Source organism: Neltuma alba, unplaced genomic scaffold (assembly GCF_004799145.2).
Source record: "Neltuma alba isolate B1F8T4 unplaced genomic scaffold, ASM479914v2 tig00007130_pilon, whole genome shotgun sequence".
Lineage (NCBI taxonomy): Eukaryota > Viridiplantae > Streptophyta > Magnoliopsida > Fabales > Fabaceae > Neltuma > Neltuma alba.
Genome location: NW_021634681.1, coordinates 4,465 through 29,728, shown reverse-complemented (window position 1 = coordinate 29,728; position 25,264 = coordinate 4,465). Strand labels below are relative to the sequence as shown.

General features: G+C 32.2%; 1 protein-coding gene across 4 annotated transcripts; it reads right to left on the bottom strand.

Moving 5' to 3' along the window:
- Positions 1-4,583: 4,583 nt before the first annotated feature.
- On the bottom strand, positions 4,584-10,710 carry LOC114751838 (protein NLP5). 4 transcript variants are annotated; one of them, XM_028940524.1, is made up of 7 exons: positions 10,450-10,710; positions 9,180-10,180; positions 8,703-8,750; positions 7,728-8,625; positions 6,434-7,440; positions 5,977-6,299; positions 4,584-4,946 (listed from the first exon to the last, which is right to left on the bottom strand). In XM_028940524.1, the coding sequence occupies exons 2-5, from the start codon at positions 10,050-10,052 to the stop codon at positions 6,617-6,619; spliced, it is 2,643 nt and encodes an 880-aa protein (XP_028796357.1). In that variant the 5' UTR covers positions 10,053-10,180; positions 10,450-10,710; the 3' UTR covers positions 4,584-4,946; positions 5,977-6,299; positions 6,434-6,616. The 4 variants fall into 4 exon arrangements, with proteins under 4 accessions (XP_028796357.1, XP_028796355.1, XP_028796358.1 ...); XM_028940522.1 differs by having other exon boundaries at positions 4,585-4,946; positions 5,977-7,440; XM_028940525.1 differs by having other exon boundaries at positions 4,585-4,946; positions 5,977-7,440; positions 7,728-8,622.
- Positions 10,711-25,264: the final 14,554 nt, after the last annotated feature.

Below are 25,264 nucleotides of genomic sequence, written 5' to 3'. Positions count from 1 at the left end.
AAGGAATGGCATATCCTGCTGGCTATCATTCTTACCAGGGAAGCTCATCTCCTTTCTTGGGATGAGATTTGATAACGTGTTTGGAAGTTGGAGGGCATGTTTCTTCAAAACAATAGGAGTATGTTTGTACTTTGGACTGCAACATAACGTGCTCGGTTGCATGATAACATCTCTATTTTCCGCTTCGAATTTCCCGCAGTTATCTCAGCTAATGATGCCCACTATTTTTGTTTTCTTTTCGGCTTCCAAAATCGACTGCTATTAGTTCGAATCACGCCAAAGTACTAATTTTAGGGCATGGTGATGGGAGCAAGTAACTTTTCAGTTGCTAAATGGAAGATAACCATGTAAGATAAGTTTTCTTGCCTTGTGTAAAAATGTCTATAAGTGCTTATATTAAGTACTCCATCTTGTCTTTATTATAAGTTTTAAATAACTAATTTGTAAATAACAAATAATTAGTTAAAATTAGTTAAAAATAATAAATAGGTTAAAAACATATTTTTGTTTTTAAATATACCTTTATAACAAATGAGAAAAAGAATAAAAAAGAATGTCCAAAAAAATATGACAAGAGAGAAATAATTAAGGATAAAATTGAAAAAAAAAACACATTAAATGTTAAGATAAATTCAAATTGAAGCTTATAAAATAAATCACATTCTTTTCTAAAGTTGAAGCTTATAAATAGGATCATAGCAAGTAGCTCCAAATAAGCATTTAATTACTACAAAATTCATGACCTTTCTTTTCTGCCTGCAGTAGTAAATAAATAAAAATACACATTTGTTCGCTTCCACACAAGTCCTTTTTAATTATCACTTGCAGTAATTTCTCACATATCAAGGATATCATTAAATACATAAAATCTTTCACTTTTATCCTTATTAAATACTAGTATATTTTTTCTCATTCATCCCCTCTCTCTTCACCTTTACATGTTTCTTCCTTAATTAAATGGGGTAGAATTGAAAACAAAACATTAAAAAAAGATACAAATGACAAATGATAATTAAAAAGTAGCCAAGTGGCATACTACAAGAGTTCTTGTAGTTATTCTTGGCATCGGAACTTACTGGTGCCTGTTTTTAATAGTTACTGGCAAACTTCTCTAATTTACAAGCATCCTGTGCATTTTCTTTCCACAGATTCACAAGTTTTTAATTTGGTAGTGATTTATAAGCACTTCTCCGATATTTGAGTCGAACTAAGTCGTTTACAACCGATCTTATATATTTTTATAATATTTTAAGTATCATTTTTATTTACAGTAATCTTACACAATTAAACGTTAACCTGTGATATTTATAAGTTATGTGTTTATTGCATGAGTTCATAAATTTTACATACTCTTTCAAAAAAATTTTAACCATTTTTACAAGTAATTTATTGAAATTTCGCTCTGATAACAGTCTAAATCCATCTATATTTCTTCTATTAGTAATGAATTTTGTTAAAAAAGTAATTATAAGAAATTAAAAGGAGGCATTTTCTTTATGCTCAAGCCTACAGAATTTGTGCTTAAAAACACACCGAATCAGTTGTAAATAACTTAGTTTGACTCATTAATATTGGATGAATAGCTTGACTTATAGTTCTTAAATGTTTATTTGTCAATTTAATGAGGTCAACTTACAGGAAGAATCTCACAAAAAGAAATTTAAAATGATTAAAATCCAAAAGAGGAATTTCAACAAAAATTTATTGTTATTTGTAAGTTTAATGTTATGAAAATCGAATAAAATCTTGTTACCAAACTTGATTTGGGATTTAATAATTTCAAACTTTTTTTTTTATGGAATTCTCCCTAACTTGTACTATCTCCAATTTTAATTATAAGACCTAGTTTGTAGACTTACAAACAAAGTCTTATAATTAGAATTGGAGGTAGTATTTAATATTTTAATAAAAAATTATTTCCGTTTAATGGCCAGTTAATATTGGCCGGTCATCGGTCAACGTCATATCTACACCAATGGCTAAATAGATCAAAAGTCTAAATACGTCAAAGTGATCAAAAGGCAATAGAGTAATTTAATTTTCTTTTCAAATTATTCTCTAATTCATTATGACTTATTAGTAATTATTCAAATTCATGAAATGTATTACTCCCTCCGTTCCTTATTATAAGAGACAAATAACCGAAGTACGTTGATCAAAAAAATAGTTAAAATTAGTTAAGAACAATTAATGTGTAAAAAGTATAATTTTTTTCCAAAAATACCCACATTAATAAGGAGAGAGAGCATAAGAGAGAACAATTAAATTATTAAAAGAAAGAGAAGTGGGAAGGAGAGAGAGTGTGAGTTGGAGATAATAAATATGGGTAAAATAGGAAATCAACACAAAAAATAAAAACAACTTTAAGTGTCTCTTATATATAGGAACATGCCATAAGGATCAAATGTCTCTTATAATAAGGAACGGAGGGAGTAGTGATTAATTTGTTTACTTAGAAAATAAAAAAAATATCAACGACTTGTATGATAATTATAACTGACAAAAGGATAGTTATTTTCCATTTTCCCCTCTCCTCTGACTATCTCATCCCCCATTTATGCATGAGCTTCCCTATCTTTTGCTTTTAGTTGCCATGAAGTGCCTTGTTGATTATTGGCCCGAATTGATACAGCAATCTTTCAGTTCACCTTTTGTTTACTACATTATCGAGTAGGAGACGATGTGGCCTGGTCTTGTTCCTAGTTGCTATTTTTTTTTATAAAAAAAATTAATTCCTCAATTCCTATAGCTTTACTTGATTTTTTTTAATTAGAGTTCATGTAAATGCCAACCAAGCCACCTATAAATTGTCATAAGATACAATATAGAAGAGGTTCTTAAAAAGAAAATATGGAAAAAAATTTATTTGTTGTAAACATAAAGATAAAAATCATTATGCTCCTAATCATCGTCTTGCATCCATGTGCAATTAAGTTAATTTTCATTTTATTTAGATTTATTTGACAGAACTAATCCAAATGTAGGCTGAATGAAAGCTACATCATCAGTTTGTAATGCAATTTCTTTTATAAATTAGGAAATTATGAGTATATTGAATAATATCTATAATTCAGAAAACTATAAGGTTTAATAATAAATAAATTATAAAATTTTATTTAAAATTGAGGTAAAATTATAAGAACTTGCATATTATTATTTTTCTTTTTGCAAAAAGAAGTACACAGAGAAATTCAACCGGATCGATTACGCACCGGATACTCGAAAGTAGAAAGATCATATTAATAGAAATTCGGGCTCACGCGATAGTTGGGTCCCTCCGTCTGTCGGCATTGTTAAGGTCAACGTCGATGGCACATCTGTGGAAGCGGGCCTCGGTTCAGCTTGTGGCGGTGTAATGCGAGATCATAGTGGCCAAGTCCTTGGTGGCTTCCTCTTTAACATAGGAGGCGGGAGTAGTTTGCAGGCTGAAGCTTGTGGCGTACTATGGGGGATGAAATTAGCATGGGATGAGGGCTACAGGGATATCGTAGTCGAGACGGATTGCTCGCAGCTAGTTGAAATGGTTCATGATAGTGGCTTGGCTGGCAGTGAGGATCAGATTTTAGAGGAAATAGTGCGCATGATGAACTGGGATTGGTAGATCAGCCTTACATTTCATGAATTTGAATAATGTCTGTGTTCTCGACACTGTCAGGAAGGATGCTATGCGTTTCGGATAGTTTGTAGTCAGTTTTCTGTTCTCTAAAAATAAAAAATAAAAACAGAGAAAGATCATATTAAAAAAGAAAGAAAGGGGAGTTTAAACAAAATAAAAAAGATTAGGAGAATTTTGACGTTGATTCTCTAAAAGAAATGAGAGCTTATATGTCGCTTTGTGTAAGATAGACTAAACTTTAATTGTAGTTGTGGGTCTTGTGTGAGCCCAGTCATTTCTAGTATTTTATACTAGAAATGAGAGCTTATAGAATTTTAGACTAAACTTTAAGAAAGATAGACTAAACTTTAAAAGAAATGAGAGCTTATAGAATTTTGTTCTAGTATTTTATTCGCTCACCTTCATGATTCCATCCAATTAAACTGCATGTAGCTAGTAAGTGCTTCCGATGTCCCTTGGAACTCAGAATGAAGCAAGGATCAAGCTTGAACAAAATGAAACCACCCCACGTTCTTTAACAAGGACAAAGGAGTGCTTAGAGGAGTCTGAGGATAGTGCCACTGCAGACCTGTATATATTTAAGGTGGTGCTTGGAAATTGGAACTTCAGCTAAAATGGTTCCATATGATTCTACAAGAAGGGTACTATTGAAATGAAATTTGTTGGGTCATAGGAACAGCCCCTCCACAAAAGAATAGCTGAAATTTGTTAGGTCATAGGAACAGCCCCTCCACAAAAGAATAGCCTGTTCATCCAGAAACCTACTGACCACCTCTTATCTTTAATACAAAACCCATCATCTTTCTTAAATACTTGTATGTATCATTATATTATATATTTGTTTATAAGCTAGGCAAATTAGTTTTAAAAAAAAAACCTATAAATATAAATATTGTATAGTAATTTTTTAGTTTTTTTTAATCTCCCTACATTAATCAACTAGGTCTCATATGTAGAGATAAATTGGAAACCTGGCAAATATATGGTAAATATTCCATATAACTCATTGAATTTTCTTTTTCTTGTGGGTACAATATTTCACTGACTACCTTTATAAACAGGCAAAAAGTCAAAGCCAAGAGAAGAGATATAAATCCTTGACTAACATTTTCAAATTGAAATAATCGTAACTCCTAACTGTCTTGCATAACGAAATTAGAACAATGTCACCTAAAAGAATACAAGCTGTAGCAAATAGGTTTCTTCATATGGTCCAAATGATCATATGAACTATAGATTCTAAAATAATACAATTTGCAGCAACCAGGTTTCTTCAAATGCGAATGATTTTGTCTTGAAGTTGATTGCTGCAGCTAGTCCGCAAACGCATCTGCACAAAAAGGAAAAACATCTTGAAACAATTAGTAACAAAGAAATTCGTCATAAACTAGGATCGTGGTTTTGTCACTTTAAACATTATTTTGCATTCCAACCGAGCTTCATACAGCAGTAACAAAAAGTTGAACGAAAAAAATTGAGACGAGTTGAATAACAGAAGCTTGGACTTTGTTATGATTTGCAGACCAATGCTATGGTTTATTTTTCTTTGACTGAGCGTGTTTCTGGTATTTGATTGCTTCGAACACAGATATTTGATGTTATATTTAGTTGTTTACTTCCTTTCAAAAGAGCAATATGCGAATGATCTTATCCAATCAGGTCATCAAGGCAAAATATTTATTTTATTACGAATAAACTTGGCCATTTTTAGATAGTTTCGTAGGATTTTGAACACATGCTACCATCCTTTCCCAAGGAAAATGTTTTAATGCAACTTACATAATTATGACAGATTCTCTATAGAGGAGGAAGCTATGGTCACTTGAAATATCACAAATGGAAGATAAGATCCACTAATAACGCAATGTGAGGAAAACCTAATAGTAATCACAAAAATAGAACGAGAAGTTTATCTTACAGAGAGACAAAACAAGGCAGGTAAATTTTAATAAAGGACACAATGTGCTTCAGCCAATGAGATGTTAGATAGCTATGGGGTGAAAGTAGCTGCAAATTAGAACAAAAGGTCCATTTTTGCATTTTCTGAAACCTCAGTTGATTCCATAAGCTCCTATAGGATCATTTATGGATAATAAACCACAACAGATTCCACGGGTGAACTAGATACGGATAATCCCTCCAAAACAAAATCAAAACCCACCTGGGAAAATAAGTTAAAACAGTTGATGTTAATTCAAGCCTTCGTCAATATCCAACCATTTAAGTTAAGAGGATAAATCGAGTCCTATAACAAACACTTCCTCAATTCAAAATTGCAGGTGATTCTTAACAAAGCAAAAGTAGTTAAAAATTAGTAATTAAAATGAAACATATAACCTAGAAAAAGCAGCAAGTCTCACCATCGATGTTTGGAAGGAGGCCATATCAATGGTGCCATCACAAATGGAGAGAAGCCAAATCTGAGCATGACCATTGCAAATGGAGAGAAGCTGAATTGGAGGATGAGGATCACATATGAAGAGAAGCCGAATCAGAGGATGAGAGGGCGCTTGGTGTCTCCATTGTACTGCAGGAGGTGCTTCCTCAACAAGGCCTCTTCAGTGGAATAGGAGGGAGATAAACTGTGGATGGTTATGATACCTCACAGGAAAGGATGGTGCAGATTGCACTAGGCTTAATGAAACAACATTGTTTTGTGCAAAGTGGAGGCAGTGAATGAGGTCTGTAGAACAGGAAAGTGGAATACATGCATGATAGTTTATCTCATTCCCATTGCATATACACTTTGATGCCATGAAACAAACGAGACATAGAGTTGAATATTTAAATATTTACAGAAATGAGTAGTCTTGTTACCACGTAAGCTCAGCTCTTGAGGTGAACCAACGTTGCAACTGCTCACAGCTTTAAATATCGGAAGCCCCTGTAATATTAAATTATGTAATATAACCAAGATAATTCTCTTGGAAAAAAAATAATCAAGATCGTCCTTCAATACAAACTACTTGCAACACAAGCTGACATATTTGATAGATGATACTATGATTTACTATCCAGAAGGCAAAGTTTGATGGTACTGCTCTGAGAATGTCGACACACATCAATGCACTCCTCTAAATCAGCATCACATGTTAGCAAAACCCAGTCAGAGTCATCGTCCAGATACTTGATATAGAATTTGCGCATGTCGTCTATGTTGAATCGCCAAGCAATTTCCCACAAAAGATCTTCATAATGCCAACTCTTTGGCATCCGAAACCGGGTTTTCTCCTCTCTGAGAGTGACTTTTACTCTGTAAGTATCTTCTTTTTGATGTTCTTTATGACTGCTTTTCAACACAGGTTTTGCAGGTTCACAAAGTATTTCCTGGCTTTGGGATGTTGGCAAGAGCTCTGCTGTATCTTGACTTAAGCTTTTTAGCCTTACTTCACTTGGAATCCTCTTCATAGCCCCATCACCAGAATCTTCTCTAACCCTAGGAACTTTTCCCCCTCTAACATTTTGTGCATGAAGCTGTAACTCTGACATGTTGGAAGAGGAATGGCTTGAACTGGAACTTTGATTGCATGAAGATGAGGGCGCTTCTGGGCTCTGCAAGCCAGTATCAGGCCTTGAGCTTGATGGATTCGGAAGATCACTTTGCTTTGAAGTTGAGACCAAGCTGCTTCCTGGCAAATTTGGAGATGCTAGCTCCGGAAACTTTGAGTAGAAAGAATCTATCTGAAAAGCGCTAGAGGCACCTTGAACTGAGTCGATGACAAGTTGAAGTTTCTGTAAGGAGTGACCAACCTTTTTAATCTTTCGAGAAGGCCAACGCTTTATTCCATGTTGGCGACAGATTCTTTTCAAAGTTGTAGTACAAACTGGAAAAGTATAATACAAAAGATGTTTTCAATGACAATTCTAGTAGAGTTGCGGGGGTAAAAAGAAAATGATAAAACAATAGCAGACGCTTATCTGCACTTTTGACTATCTGAGAATGTAGCCAGAGCTCGTACTAGTAAGTGACTAACAGAAAATCATGATATTTAAAAGGACTGTGCAGCAAGAAATCGAGGATTGAGTACAATGAACTAGCATTCAACTTAAGTGATTGCACTTGCCAGATCAATAGCCTCAAATGGAAACAGGCTAAAAATACAAAACTTACCACCGATATTCTTTGCAGCATCTTTTAGGCTTCCTGCAAAATATTGCCGAAGAACTTGCAACGTGATTGTTTTCTCTGCTTTGGTCCGTCTTTTGTCCCCCGTTTTACTTAAACCTGCAATCGGTAAGCCACCCTCACCAAAAGAAGAACACTCCCAACCATAGTCAAGGTTTCCTTTTAAAATAGAGTCTTCTTGCTGACTCAGGTTAGACACCTGTCTAGTCAAAGCCTCATTTGACTTTTCTTTGGTGCCAGGTGAAGTAACGTTCCTGCATTGTTGGAAATCCATCCTAGCAGATCTACTCTCTGCAGGGATTGTCACTTCATCAATTGATAAGCTGGTTTCTTCCTCCAATTCTTTATTTGTTATCACCCGCAGGCTATGGCAAACCTTTTGTATAATCATAGACAATGAAGTGAGCATCTTCTTTTGTTCTTCACTGTTAGAACAATTTACAGGCAAGAAGAACTCGAGTACAAAGTCATCTGTACTGTTATGGATGCTTCGCAGGCGTATAGCAACAGCAGCTCGCAACCCAAAAATCCTTGCATGATGAGACAGTGGATAATCTATCTTGCTAAAGGAAGTTACATCAGTTGAGAAGCATGGTTGATTGGTCAAAAAAGCTTCACCAGTGACTCCTTGACCTTTTAACAAGTGATGCTCAGAGCAAGCCTCGTGAAAAGCCTGGACACAAGGATCACCAACATAACAAGCATGCTCAACAGGAGATATACAGTGTAGATAATTATCATCTGAGTGCCGGCACCCCTCTTTGCCTTGCTTGATACATGCAACCCAAGTTTGAGCTAAAGGTAATTTGTGCATTTCACATGCCGATCTTAAAACCTCTTGGATCTCAGGCAGTGCAGCTTCATAGGAATTGTTGCATGCCTGCTAAAATGAAAACAGTTTTCATCACCAAATCAAGGAAATGTTCAATACAATGTATTTTAAGATAATTTTCCATTTACCTTCACATTCTGTATTCTTGAAATATTTTTGCTTCTAAGATCAACAGCCTGCAAATGAACAACTTGCCTCCAATCACTTAAGTGGAATTAATTTGAGTTTTGATCATCATTATAAAAATTTGGCTGAAGAACTACTTGATTGAGAAGAAAGTAGACATGCCATATGCATTTATAATGAAATACTTAAAAACAGACCATTATATCACAAGAGGGAAAACAGAAAATTACTGTAAAGATATGGACATCGAAACAAGGACCCAGGGCAGATGTGAGTACAAGGGTCGAAGAGAGCAATAAAAGAAATTTTAAAGCAATAAGGTAGGATGCATTTTATGCCTCAGGAAACAAAATATAGCACATCGAAATTAGCCAAGTCTAAATCCTCAGGCTTAAGTTTATTCTGGATATTCATGTGCTTGTCCATTCCAAAAGTGATACCCAAACAAAATTTTGATAGAAAAAAGCAAGGAGAAAAACCTGAAGTGCTTTGCAAACGCTCTCAAGCTCAGGGAAATACTTGATCTGCTGGGCTGTCATCACAACCTCAATAACACCCAAGCAAACGTTGCTATGCTGCCCAAAGACTGGAAGTGCTAAAGATCCACGCACATCATACTCTTGAGCATGGTCAACTCGAGGGTACTCATCACTCCTGAAAAATCGAACATCGGGAGTCCACTCAGGAACCTTCTCTTTAAAAACTCGACCAGGCAATCCAGGCATCAACCCCCTAGAATACCCCTCAGCTGAAAAATGATATCTGGCAGAGATTTCTCGATACTTAGCTAGATTCGGACTGCTGCTTTCAAGTGAGAAGGGAAGATCACAAGTGCTAAGAATCCTCCCACCCTCCTTATTAACCGGCACCCATATTTGTAAAAGCATATCTTTGTCTCTATTGAAATCTCTGATGTACACAAGAGCCTTAATTAGTCTCTCCAATACAGAACATTCAGGGCTCGGATTAGCCATAGGTCCAATCCACAACTTCTTAACAACTTCTGAGCTTTCAACTGAACGAGTTTCAGACGGATTACAGGCATCAGCAACATCTATCATGTTCTTGCCCTTGCCAACCGATCGAGTATTATTTCGTGTTTCCTGGTGGTCGTCAATAAATGGACTCTGCCTTTGTTCTAGACTCACATGCCCATTAGTGTCCAAAGCAGGCCATGAAAATGATGGGTCAAAGAGGGGATTGGACGCAGAAGGGCTTCGCAGCAAAAAATCAGATCCATCCGCAGCGGTTTCCAACCAGCATCCATCCGAGAAAAGTTCGTCCATGTAATCAAAATCTATGGACGGATCCAGCAAGGCACCGGGTGACACAACATTGTCTCCCATAATCATGTCACGGTTTCTTCCGCTTAATTACAGAAAGTTCAGCTCCCAAACTGATACGATTTGGAGTTTCACCACTGAAAAGTCAACAAGGCAAAGCTTGAGGCAATATCACACTTCCACCTTCACAGGCTGTCCTGTCCAAAGCCGTCAACAAGTCATCAGTAAAGATATTGGATAGCAAAACCAGTCTATGTAACCGGAAGTTGCCAACATGCTGATTAGGTCATGCTTCCGTACCAAAAAAATCAGAATGAATTAGGCGGAGGAGGATTTTCTTAAACCACAAAGATGAAAGATCTCAAGCTCAACTAGGCGGGGTAATAAACCAAAAATAGAACGAAAGAGACTGTGTGTTCACTGATGAGCAATAAAATTGGAAGAATTAGCATCGATATTCTTCTACCTTCTCAGGATCCATGAAAATAGGCCGCTGCAGCCACTCGCAACGGGAGAGAGAAAGAGAGAGGTAAGAAGAATCTGCGACCTGGATTCTAGCCTCTTCGGAATCGTCCACTTCACCTTCCCCAAGTACAAAAGCCGTCCGTTGGATTGATCAAATGCAAGAGAACTAAAAAACAAGGCAGAAACACCTAGACTGGATGCTGATCAAATGAAGCCGGATTGATAACCTAATATACCAATATCATAATCGATGAGGGAGAGAGGAGAGCTAGTGTCAGCAACCACGAAATACAATACTAGCAGTAGAAATGCCCGGTGACAGAGAACCAGCGTGTCACCATCAAGCATAACAAAAAGTAACTTCCAAGATTCCTATTTAGACCTGCTCTGTATTTTAATATTTCTTAACATAACAAGTTTTTTTGGTTTGGTTTTTGAAAAAATCCCAAAAAAAAACCCTTAGAATATAAGAAATTTCTAATTAGGTCCTGAAATTGTATAAATGACAGAAAAGATCAATAACCCAATTTATCATTTGTAAAATCAAGAAGAATTGATAACTTTGTCCTGACTAAGTAAAAATGAGTAGTTATTTTCTAAACGAATTTAGGTAACGCGTACACTATTCTAGTGATTACGTAATTAGTTGTAGTTAATAACAAGATACCTTCACATGCCTAGCTAAGCAAAAGTGATGACATGATTAGTTATACTGATTCACAGTGAAACTTCTCATGGGGTATTTCTGACTACAAAAAAGTAAATAGTTATTTTCTACACGAATCTAGGTAACGTCTAAATCATTATAATAATTCCTTAAATCATTATAGTGAATGAATAAAAATGAAGATAAAGTTATCAATTCCTCTTGATTTTGCAAATAACAGATTGGGTCATTAACCCTTTCTGTTATTTACACTATTTCAGGACCCAATCAAAAATTTTCTATATTCCAAGGGTTTTTTTTTTTTGAGTTTTTCCTTGATTTTTTTTCAAAAATTTATTAAAACACGGAATTTACAAAATTGAAAAATAATAATTAAGAAATTGAACCATATTTACAGAACAATAATCCAATGAGCAAGCTATCTTAAGAGGAGGAATACAGGCGAGTAATTATGACATCATTCATAGCTTTTCTTTTGGGCTTTGGACTCGTCGCTCTCGTCTCTTCAACTTGAAGGAACAAAGAAAATTGCATAAAAAACAAAAAAGGAACTAAAAATGGAAAAAAGTGATGAGATGAATCTCATTTGGTTGTGATTCATCCTTCAAAGTTCGATCCGACCTCAGCCTAAGAGATGAGAACGAGATTCCTATCCTCACTTTCTTATTTAATTTTTTTTGCGTCACTCATATCCTTATTTTATTCTGTGCATAATTGCGATCGGGAATCTTTCCTTGCCGAGGTCGATATCTATTTTCAAATACAGCTTAATCAAGGTCCCCCAAAAAAAAAAAATACCGCTTAATATACGCGTGTGTCTGAGTTGAAAACAAACATTTTTTAATTTCCCAAGAAGTAAATTATTCTATTGCTAAAAAATAAGAAAAAAAATACCTCCGATCCTAAATATAAAAACTAATTTATAGTATAAATTACATTACAAGCTAGTTTTTATATCTAAAACTAGAGGTAATATTATTTTTGACACTGGATGTCAGTTCAACTATGCATGCTCAGCATACGGAGTCAAACGTATATGTTGGCTCCATGGTAGTTAAACTAATATATACATGCACACACACATATATATGTATATAAGTTATGCGAAAAAGAGATGCATGCATGTGTATGAGGGGGACATTTATTTATTAACACTCATCCGAATTCCAAAAAATAATATAACAGAAATTTTCAATAATAGTGTGTATGAAGAGAATGGAAACAAAAATTGAAATCCACAAGTGTGGCCACTTGGGGAAAAATAAAATTTTCTAAGCATGAAAAAGAGTTGGACTTCACATATATATATGTCCACATGGAGACATAAAACAAAAGGATTTTAAATAGATGAGATGATTGAACTTTTCTGTGCAAATAAAAGTTCTAATATATATGAATTGATATGAGAAAATATCTCGTGTTAGATAAAATTACACTAAAAAATATGTGTTTGAAAAAGACTCATAATTATAAATACTCCTTTGATTTTCAAAAAATAATATAAGAGTAAGTTGAGAAGTTGGCGTGAAAACAATAAAAACAAAAGAACAACTTTCTGAGTGGATAAAAGAGTTGAACTTCGCAAATATGTCCACTTGGAGCCTCCCCACAAAAAAAAAAAAAAAGGTTGATTAGGCAACATACTTGAACTTTAATATAAAGATGATTAAAGTCCAAACCGAAATGGCAAAGAGTTCTAACATGAGAAAAATCCTAGATCAAATAAAATAAGGCTGAAAATATATATGTGTAGGAGAAGTTTTAAATCCCAACAAATGGTATAAAAAGTGCGTATCAAAAAGAAACATTATTTCATTAGGTAAAATTAGTTATATAGATGGAATAGCATGGCATTATAATGTTTTATTAACAATTAAATCTTTGAATTTCATGCCAACTCTTTTTAGTATATCTTTTTTTTTTTTTGAATGAACAAGTATTCATCTCAACATTCTTATCTCTATTATGCCAACTTTATGCTTTCCTTTAAACTTATTAGGACCTTTTAAATTAATCACAAATAAATCTGGTAATGTTTCTTCATCTGAACCACTTAACTTGTATTTTATGTGTAATATCTCCATCAATTCCAGCATTATTTTATACATTTGACCCTAAATATCTAAATTTTATGCATTATTTAAAACAAAGTTAAATAAGTAAGCGCTAAAAATGATCATTGATATTCTTTATAAGAAAGTCTTTTATCCCGTCTCTAGACATTCTTACACTTGTTACCTTTTCATATACACCTTTCTTTTCTAATAAGATTTTTCGAAATACGTTTTTGACTGGCCAATCAATCTTTCCCATACTTTCATGTTGTTAGTCGTAAGTTTTGTCTCTCTTAGCTAGGAAAACAATGAAAACAAAAGTTTAAACACGCAAGTATGGCCCCTTAGATGAAAGAAACGCTGAGCTGAACTTCGTAGATATATATACACACACACATGTATGCGTGTGTGTATATGCGCGCGTGTGTGTGAAATCCAACTGAGTTAATAAGATGAGCAAAAGTCTCGCCAGATAAAATTATACTACCTCCGGTCCTTAATATAATATCTTATTTGGTTTTTATTTTGATCCTAAATATAAGATCTCAATCCACTTTGTCTCTCATATTTATTTATTTTTTTCTAAAGTAGCCCTTCTAACAATGATAGTTCTAGTCAATACACTTGATTAGTAAGGATATTTTAGAAAAGACAACACCTATTTAGGACAAATAACTAACTTAATTTACTTCCTTGATCTTTTCAAATTAGTCAACTGCTCTTATAATTAGGATCGGAGGTAATATATGCTAGAAATATGTGTGAAATATACTCATGGTAATTAATTAACACTCTTTTAAATCCCTATAAGAGCATATATATGTTTCTGTCTGATGACAATGAATTTGAAACTAGCCAGTTTTGCCACTTTCGAAGAAAGAAAAACTTTAAAAGAGTGGATGAAAAAGATTAACTTTGCAAATTTGTCTCCACTTGGAGGTAAAAAGAAGAAAATAAAGAAGTTTCTTCCAGAAGAAGAAAAGAATGTCTAAAGCAGATGAGAGGATTAGGCTGTTGTGTTGTAGTGATAGAAAGTGTAAACTAAAAATAAAAAAAAAATTTATATGATCTAATTGGAGATTAACATTAGTTATATATATAAGATCTATTTTATATATTAATTAATTTTTTTCAAATTAGTTATATTGATATTCTTTTAACAATAATTAATTAGAAAAAAAAAATTAAAAAACATACTTAAAATATTTAAAAATAATAATATCATATTAACTAGTGCGTTCATAGTAGAAGCCAAGTGTAACTCCTTTTTGTTTGGTTTGTCATGGGAAGAAAACTTAAGCTCTTGGAGGGGAAAAGAACGGGAGGGCGCAGAAGGAAGCTACGTGGAAGGTGGCAGGGGGATGAGTTAATAAAATAAAACTGGTTAATAAATAATAATAAAATAATAAGCATAAATTAATGGTGGGGGCAGCTCCACTAGGGTATCTTCGAGAATCTCTTACCCAGCACCACTTCCATTAAAGCGGGATTCCTGCGGTGGGGACCACTGCATACTACAGACGATGCTCCATTGTCAATGTTATTCTCATCACTCTCTCTCTCTCTCTCTCTCGCTCTCCGTGTTATCGTTAACGAAACCCAACGGGGAACCCAAGCAAGCATCCCTCTTTGACCCAGTCAGAGATAAGCAGCATTATTGACTACAAAGTTCATAAATTTTTTTTTTATGGCAGTACTAGTATTCAATAACAACAGCAGATTAGCAGTGTACGGTTCGCATTCTATACGCATGACATATATTTTTTTGACCAAGACTATACGCATGACATATTTAATACCATTATTATTAGGCAAAAAAATTAATATATATTATTATTAGCATTTTTGTGCATGTTCAAAAAATAATACTCCTGTGAACCTATTTGTATGATAGAAAGTAAAAAAATTTTAGTCATATTTATAAATTATTTTATTAAATTTTTAGTCTGAATATATTATTTTGGTCTTCATTTATTATTGTGTAGATAGTTATCTTTTTTTAAAAATGTATATATTAAATAGGGATAAAATTAAAAAATTATTATATTTTAATAAAAAGTTAATGCATTTTAAAGTTTTTCTTATTTTGTGTAAAATATGTTAGAAGTGCCTTATAAATAGAACCGAATGAGTACCACTACAAAAACTAGATAACTAATTTGTAAATACTAAATAAATTAGTTAAGTTAGTTATTTATAATAAATAAATACTGGTTTTCCTAAAATATTTTTGTCAGCCATGTGTATTAGAATGAAATTTTTTTTAACATATATAATTATCATGTAACTACTATATATAAGAAAAAATAAATCAATATGAGAGACCAAGTGGATTGAGATCCTATATTTAAAACCAAATTGAATATTTAACCAGCTCTTATATTTATAAACAGTAGATAATGTTAACTTCTTTTTTTTTAAAATGCATCATAGAAGACTCTAAGACTGACAAAAACTCAATTCTTGTATTTAGTTTGTTAATATTTTTACAGTACTTTTAAATAATGCTCAAGATTCAATTTTTATATTATTATGTATTAAATTTTTTAAAAATATTGACATATATATTGTACCCCTGTAATAAAATTTTTAAATGAGCTGTATATTCCATATGTATTGTAATGTGCTTGATACGCATATCTATACATCATCAGGCTTTAGGAGATTATATATTATGTTTATACCAATGAAAGGATGCCCTAGGAGCAGTCCACCGAATGAGGACCCTGTTGCTATGCCAATAAAGGCTAATCTTTTAATAGAATATGACTCTCATTTCAGAAAGATGTAAATTTTAAATAATGTGCCTACCACCGTTATAAAATAATCAATGCGTACATATTTGTAAATCCTTTTACTTTCCTCAATTATTATTACTAGTTTTGATCCTAATTATAAGATCTAATTAACTAATTTAGAGAGATTAAAGAACTTAGTTAAGTTGGCTATTTGTAATGAATAGGTGTTGTTTTTTCTAAAATATCCTTGCTAATCAAGTTTATTATCTAGAACTACTATTATTAGAAGGATTATCTTGGAAAAAATAGATAAATATGAGAAACAAAGTAAATTGGGGTCTTATATTTAGAACCAAAATAAAAATCAAACAAGATTTTATATTAAAGACCAGAGGTAGTATTTACCAATACAAGGATACATTATCTACATTAAAGATGCTAAAATATGAACGTTGGTCTTAAATATTAATACACGTCCAATGGATGAGTTATATTGTGCCATTCAACTCTTGTAAAACAATTATTACCTCTTGTCATAATCATAAGATCTGGTTTGTAGATTATAAATGGGGTTTTATAATTAGGATTGAAGGCAGTATCATATTTTTTCAAACATCATATAAATAACTATTGTCCTCAACAGGAAAATATTACATCCGCTTGTTAATATAAGAAATAGTTAGAAATTCAATTTGATCCTAAATATAAAATTCAATTCATTTTGTGTATCATATTTATCTATTTTTTCTAAAACGGTCGCTATAATGATTACACATGTTCAAAGTCTCATGAACAGGTGGTTCTGATGTATATGATTAATAAATGTATTTTAGAAAAGATAGTATTTATTTATTACAAATAAATAAATTAATTAATTTTTGAATATTTATAAATTAATTACTTGGTTCTTATATTTTTTTATATTAAGAATAAAAGATAATATTATATTCAATAATATTATATAAATATTTTTACCCAACATTAACACCGTACGTACCAATAATCGTGGCTGGTGAGGTTTGATGTACGAATACGAAGCATGATAATGCGATCCGACTATCGCGCAAATGGCAGCACTAAAATTAAACTATTACAGATTTAGAGCGCCTTTCCATAAAGAAAGTCCACGCATAAATGAATCAACATGTTATGAATTATCTTGGTCAAAAAAAAAAAAACATGTTATGAATTAGAAAAAGTCATTATACTCCCTCCGTTCCTTATTATAAGAAACATTTAATGCTTATGGCATGTTCCTATATATAAGAGACACTTACAAGTTGTCTCTACTTTTTTGTGTTGACTTACTATTTTACTCATATTTATTATCTCCAACTCACACTCTCTTTCCCTCTCACTTCTCTTTCTTTTAATAATTTAATGGTTCTCTCTCATGCTCTCTCTCTTTATTAATGAGGGCATTTTTGGAAAAAAATTATACTTTTTACACATTAATTGTTCTTAACTAATTTTAACTGTTTTTTTTTTATCAACGTACTTCGGTTATTTGTCTCTTATAATAAGAAACGGAGGGAGTACTAATTTACATATATAGCTGAACCTTTAATAGATTCTCTGGTGAAGTATTAATGCTGGGGAGATATTATTCAGTCCACACTATACGTCATCGCAGGACAAACAAGCAGCTTAATTAATTGCGGAATGAATCAATCTGCCTAGCTACCTCACACTCGGTTGACATTGGAAATTTGTTAGTCACCAATAATTAAGTAATTAGGCACCCCTCCCATTCTTAATATAAAACATATCTTATATTTAGGATGAGGGTATTATAAAAGTTAGATAGTTAATTTATAAATATTAAAAAAAGAGTTAAATCATTATTTACAACAAGTGCATGTTAATTTTTTTTTCCATAATATCCTTTTAATCATGTATTCCATCTTGTCTTTATTATAAATTTTAAATAACTAATTCATGAATAATAAATAATTAGTTACAGTTAAAAGTAATAAATAGGCTAGAAATATATTTTGTTTTTAAATGTGCCTTTATAATAAATGAGAAAAAAGATAAAAAGAATGTGTGAGGAAATGTGATAGTATTTTGACTCTATTTATAAGTCACTTTGAAAATTTTCACACATATCAAGAAAAAACTTAAACTTTATTAATTTTCTTTTAAAATTCAACAATTTTTTAATTTTATCTCTATTTAATATATATTATACTTCTCTAATCCTATTTATAAGTCATTTCCAATATGTTTCATATAGACCAAGAAAAACTTGAAATTTTATTAACTCTATTTAAAATTCAACAAGTTTTTAATTTTATTCCTATTTAATATGCATTATATTTCATCTAAACAAAGTCAAAACAATAATAAATGGAGGGTAAAATTATACATCAACACATAAATTTCTCTCAGTGCCCTATAAATATCACTAAAAAATATCTTCTCTTTCTATCCTATAAATAGGATCAGAGGAGTATCCTCTTAGAACAAAATCAACACAATATTTAATGAAATGTAAAATTATATATTCATATAAAAATTTTCTCTCTGTCTTGTAAACAGGACCAAAGGAGTAAGATAAAGTATAAAAAACGAGAGAAAATAAAAAATACATTAAATATCATCAACAGAAGATAATGTTGATGGAGGAGGAATGAGCATAATTATATATATTAAATTATAATTTTTTTTAACTGACAAATTTGATGCTGACGGAAAGAAAGTATTGGGGGATCAGGGGAGGAATAGTACCGGAAAGTGAGAGGCAGGAGAAGCGGATGCCAATGTGGATTCGGCTTTTATTTAACATCAAAAGGTGGAGAGAGCTTGTGGCGAACGGGTGGCCACCAGTAACGCCGTCTGCCACCTTTCTTCGTTCTTTTTTTTTTGGTTGTGTGATGAAAGATTCTAATTCGGTGGGAACATAAAATAATACTCTAGGGCGAGGGCGGTAAGCGACGACGTTACCAAGGGTGGGTTGCTTAGGCTTTACCGCCTCTGATGGGTGTGGGGTCACTGTGTCTGCACTCTGCACCCCCAGAATCTGAATCTTTGATTCACGACCCGACTCCCCCCATTCCCCCTTTCGCATTGCGTAATGCACCCGCGAATTCAACTCTTCCCTTCTTTTATTATTGCCCGCACACGCGCACTCGCCTGCACACGCGATCCTATCACATATACTATCTAAGTGTTTAGATATTTAATAATCAAAGTATTTTTCATAAATTGAAAAACAAATTTTTCATATTTATCTCGTATGCGGTAAAAACACTTCTGAAATTATAATTTTTATTTTACTCAAATATTCCCTATACTCCATTCGTTCCTATTTATTTCTGTCGATTTAAATTTTTAATAATATTCCTGTTAAATAGAGCATATTAAATGGATATAATTGATATTAAATGGAGGATAAAATTTTTAAAAAATAATTCTTTTTATCTATGTGGTTTTTTTTTTCTGATTTTTTTGGCTCAGCGTCTTTTTAATTTCATGCAAGAGACATACGTGTAAATATAAGAAGCGTAGGTAGATTAATCCCACCGCCACCTCCACTGTGCGTATTTTCGAGAATCTCTGCACGCCCAGATATTTCCTGGCGCCACAGACAAAATACAATCTTTAATCTCACCGGGCCAGATAACCAGCCACAAATATGATATTCAATTCAGCTTCGCTTTTTCGTTTTTTAGTTTGAATTCCCGATCATTTTGTTTGGCTTGGAATGGGAATCTTTCTTTCTTTTTAAATTTTTCAACTCTAATTATTAATATAAGACATATTTTATTAATTTGATTATATTAAGAAAAAGTCATAATCATAATTGAGAGATTATAATAAATATGATATGTTTTTCCTAAAATATCATAATCATCTTCTTTAATATCTTTTCTCACTCTCCTATTTAATTATGGTCAAGGAAGCATCAAAATATATAATTTAAAAAAAATTAATCAATATAAGAAATAGATTTTTTATTTAAGACTAAAATATACTCTACAATAATTAAGACCTGTATTAATTAAATATTGGAGGAGTATATATTTACTATTCATATGATTATCAATCGCCTTTGAGCGGATATTATGAAATCAAATCTTTGAAGGGGGGATCGAGTTCTCCCTATTTTTGGGTTACACCGGGAATCAGATCATTTGCAAAGCAGCCTGAAATTGTAGTTTAATAGAGGGGAAGCGAAAGGGCTGGTGGCACCGGCACGGGGATGGGAGGGACCCACAATTACGTAAGAGGAAGGCAGGACCACATTCTTGGCCTGGGCAACTAACTGCCCAACAACATGCGATGGACTCAATAATTTAAAGACACGCCATCCCAATCTGATGATATCATCATCTGCCCCCCTAAAATACACCGCCATAAATCTCATTATATCATCCTTTCTTGATGGAAGCCACATGCTGATTCACTCCCTCCTCATTAATCTATTCTCCTTCCTAGTCAACTTTAATGGCACGCCCATTACCACTAATAAAGTAACCTTTCTTGTTCTTGAGGTTGGGGGTGGGGGAATTATTATCTTATTTTTTTTATAAGATTAATCTAATGTTTGCTATTTGTACTTATTTAAGTTTTAACTCTTATAATTTTAAACTATCTATTTTACTAGTTCATAGATAAAATGGTTTGAAACTAGAGAGGTTAAAATCAAAATAAGAACAAACTATAAGAACTGCATATTGTATTAGCCGTTTTTTTATATTTTGAAAATAAAACAAAAATTTCCATAAATTATAGTACTATATAGGAGTCATAAATGGGATATTTCATTTTTAAATGTGGTGATATAATATATATATTTAAAATGTAATAAAATAAGAATCGTCAGTGTTAGAGACGAGGGAAAATTAAAGTAATTATATGAGAATAAATAATAGAAAGAATCATAAGGATGCCGGTCAAACACGTATAGAATCATATTTAACAAAAAAAAAAATCCTCTACTATAATCTTCAATAATCTCGCCGTGACAGGGCAGTGCTGAAAATTTAGAAATTGTAATTTCTTTACCAAAAACATTACATGAATTAAGTTGTAAGAAACTTTAAAGGATGATATCTATAAAATAAGAAAATTGGGGGAGTCCCGAATAAAATTTTTAACGATGAAAAGGACCTGAATCATAAGATTAGTATCTTGTGCATATAAAAATTTATCGTGTCTTTCTCGTCAATAAAATTTTTAATTTTGTCTATTTCTCAATTTTTATATAAATTATTCATTAACGAGACTCTCACGTCAATAGAAATAGAAAGATTCTCTTATAAAATATGAATCACAAGTTAGGAAGCAGAGCAAGTTGGAGCAACGCTGTAGGTTAGATGAAAACAAAGCGTGTGAAAAAGAAATAGAAAGGTTAGTTAGTGGAGGCGCACAGGGAAGAGTTAGCTGTTTGGCAAAAGCGGGATTCGGATGGCCAGGAGAGTGGGGACCACAGCCAACAAGCTGCCCAATATGCCAAAACGTCATTGCCATTCTCATTCATTTCTCCGTCACCAAACACAACACGGAACGCGACCACACAACTCGCCTGGTCCTGCCACCACCCAACCAAACGTCACCCTAAAATATTCACTTCATTTTAATTTTTTTTTTTAAAAAATACACCAACTATAATTAATGCAATGCAATTGGATTTGAAATTCTCACCACCATCGTCATCATCTCCCCAATATAAAATAAAACTCCAGATTGTTGCTTCCTGTCTAGAAACAAAGTCATAAGCTCTATGTCATATGCACAACTAAGGCGCGCTTGACCATTATTATTCTTTGATCAAACCATCACCTCGTCTGACTATTTCGATGATAATCATATGATAAGCTGAACTATACACAATGGCTGGTAGCGTATATGAGTAATTCTTTTTTTTTAATTATTATTAAGCATAGTTATTATCTTCCTATTAGAGACCGATTCGACATTAAATGTGGGTAATTCTTATAAAGAAAATTCAAATATTAATTTTTTATATTGCGGAGATGATAGGAACCTAGGAGGCAATGCTATCAGTTCAGATGATATTAACCAAGCTGGAAGAGTTGCGCCTGACAAAAGGCTCAAAAAGAATAGGTGGTATCAAATTTGATATTCAATTCCTCCACATGAGCAGTTTGAAAGTTCAATGCGATGTAAAATACTTGACAGAATCACTTTTTGAATTCCTATCAGGACTCTTCTGATCTTAAATGTAAAACCTATTTTATACTGTAAATTATATTATAAAATTGATCTTATATTTAAGATCGAAGATAGTATCATATAAAGTGATAGTATCATTGGCTAAATTCCTATTATAGGATCTAGTTCTTTTCACTTTTACTAGATCTAACCCCTGTTGCCACAACATGAATAATTCTTCTTAGTTAAGTGAGAAACGGAAGCAACATGAAGCCAGCGGGTTGGGCGGACACCTATCAAAATTTCCAATGGGCTTTTGACCCAAAAAGCCGCAGACAGATTATATGAGAGTATGACCAAGTCAGGAACAAATTGACAGAGTTACTCTGTCTAAGTACAAAGTCCGACACTTTTTAAAAATAAAAGGCCCGAACAACTACAATTAATCCCAACTTCTAAGGGACCATCCACCAGCAATTTAAAAGGATAACATTAGTCTAAAAAACAAGATAAATAATACTTCCTCTTCTCCTTAATATAAGAATTTATTTTACTTTTATTTAGATCCTAAATATAAAATTCTAATATGCTTTTTCTGTCATATTTATTCCTTTTTTTTCCAAGATAGTCATTGCAATAATTGTAGTTTTAACCAATATACCTGATTAGTAAGGATATTTTAATAAAGACAATACCTATTTATTACAAATAACTAACTTAACTAGTTTTTTTAATCTACTCAAATTAGTTAATCAGCTTTTATATTAAGGACCGGAGGTAGTATAATTAATATATATAAAGATGCAAGTAGCGGTTTATTCAAATTAAAACCGTGCAATTGATTAAATATATGAAAATTAAATGCTTGAGCGACCATTATATATAAACTTAAATAACGACCCCTTTTTTTTCCTACCAAAAAAAAAATCATACAATGTGTCGTCAGCACCAGCCCCATAATGAACTTGGATTAATAGACAACAACCAAAGAAACATTAAACAAAAACATGACATCACAATATTCGCAGTTTTAAAATCTACCTCTACTCATCCACGTTTGTTGCTATGCCAATGCCCCATATATAAATATATATAAATTTTCTTTTTCATTCATAATATTTCTATATAGAAGAACATTTGATCTGCTCCTTTTCCTTCTTGTGCTTCCGTATAAACCACTTCTAATTTTCTATTTTGTCCTGCCCTATCTGACCTGGAGAGAAACGAAAACAATGGATAAAATTTTAGACATAAGCTTTCCATTAACGTTGCATGGAATTGAGACTCTAACGATATCATAAAATTGGCTGTAGATAAAATATTCAAAGATACAATTTTTTTTTAAGAAAAAAAAGGGTATGGAAAGTAAGTCTTTGCATGCGATGTAATAATTACATCTTTTTTGTATAATGACCTGAATTAAATCTGTTGTCTTATATATATTTTTTCGCTCAATTTATATATTAAAAACAGGAGATGAAGTCACAATCCTCGAAGTTTTTTGCATCAACCTGATAATGTCCTTTGAATTCGTCCATTTCATCTGCGTGCGGCAACTGTAAGTTTTATTGAAAAAGAAGTGATTTTAAAAAATACTCCTCCGGTCCTTGGGTAAATTAGGGAGGAGAATTAACTAATGATTTTCAGTTTCATGAAAAGATGATATAAAAAGGAAACTGAGAATGGGTAAATTAAAAGCTATTAAACACGATATTTTAAAAATGACATATTTAAAATTTTGGCTATAATTAATAGAATATAATGTGATTTATATAATTAAGTTAATGAGATAAAACTTGTTATTATAATTATTGAAGTTATTTAAGTATACCCTTTTGGTCCTTCCTTGACAGCCAAATGCTTAATCACTTTATACTGATTAACAAGTCTACGACGGAACGCAAGCACACAATTCACCTAACATTAGCACAACCAACGTCGGCCCACAACATTTCGTTTGATTTTAGAAAACTACAAAGCAAGTGTCCCAATTTGAAAACAAACTCCCAGTATTTTAATACTAGATCCGATTTTTAACATAAAACTGAATAACTAATTTGAAGAGATTAAAAAAATTAGTTAATTAGTATTTATAATAAATGTTTTGACTTCTCTAACATGTCCTTATTCAATCATATACATTAGAAAATTAATAGAGATATTTTTTAGAACACATTATAAATTTAAGAGAAAAAATATATTAAAGTCTTATATTTTAGAACTCCCAATTAGTTTTTCTATTTAAGACTGGATGCAGTATAAAATTAAATTTGAAATTCTCATCACCACCATCATCCAAATATAAATTAAAAACTTCTACCTAATGCTTCCCGGCTAGAAGCAGACTCATATACGGCATGTCACGCCCAAAAGTCAAAACAAACCAAGGCGTGTATAATTAGAATCTTTTTTTTTTATACTTATACGGGTTAGATAATTAACTGTAAAGATTTTAAAAAAGTAATCACTAATTTTTTGTCAGAAATATGTGTTGATGTCTCTAAAATATCATATTTAATCATTTGTGCTAAAATTATCATTTAATGAAAATCATTTTGATATATGTAATTACTATGAATAGTTTGAAAAAAAAATTATAAGTTTGGGAGATAAAATGAATTGAGGCTTTATGATAAAATAATAAAACCCTATAACTAGCTCTTATATTTAGAATTAGAATAAGTAATATTTTTTCAATCAGATCACCTAGCATTTATTTGGAAATGATATTAGACTTCTATTTGTAAGTTATTTTGTAAAATCTATATATGAAGCAAATAATATTTTCTCAATATGCTCTTGATATGGATATTGTTATGGTATATAAAGTTTATAAACACGAACGGTGCACTGGAGAGATATATTGGGCTTGAAGAGTGACAAATCCATAGACCCGGTCCATTCTTATTTAGTTGAGGATCCAAAACCGACTACTATTTATAATGGTAGTTTGAATCCGCTCAAAAGACCAATTTTAATAAATCTAGAGTTCATGATCCTACTTATCACACAGATTTAAAAAAAAAAAAAAAAAAAGGACTTCACGATCCTGCACTACCAAAATAACAAACGAATAAAACCGTACAATTTCTTGCTAACGTAAGAATTTGTCCTGTCACTATTCTTTGCATCTTTTAATATATTAAGTTGTTAGACTAATTAATGAATGATAAACGACGAGCCCTCAACAGCTACTGTGTCAGCGTATATTATTATTATATTATTATTATTCATTAT

Excerpts from the sequence above, each read along its gene's own strand:
- LOC114751838 (XM_028940524.1), bottom strand. The coding sequence starts at position 10,052 with ATGATTATGGGAGACAATGTTGTGTCACCCGGTGCCTTGCTGGATCCG. Across the intron at positions 8,751-9,179 it reads GCGTTTGCAAAGCACTTCAG|GCTGTTGATCTTAGAAGCAA; the intron begins GTTTTTCTCCTT and ends GTTCATTTGCAG. Across the intron at positions 7,441-7,727 it reads TGCTGCAAAGAATATCGGTG|TTTGTACTACAACTTTGAAA; the intron begins GTAAGTTTTGTA and ends ATACTTTTCCAG.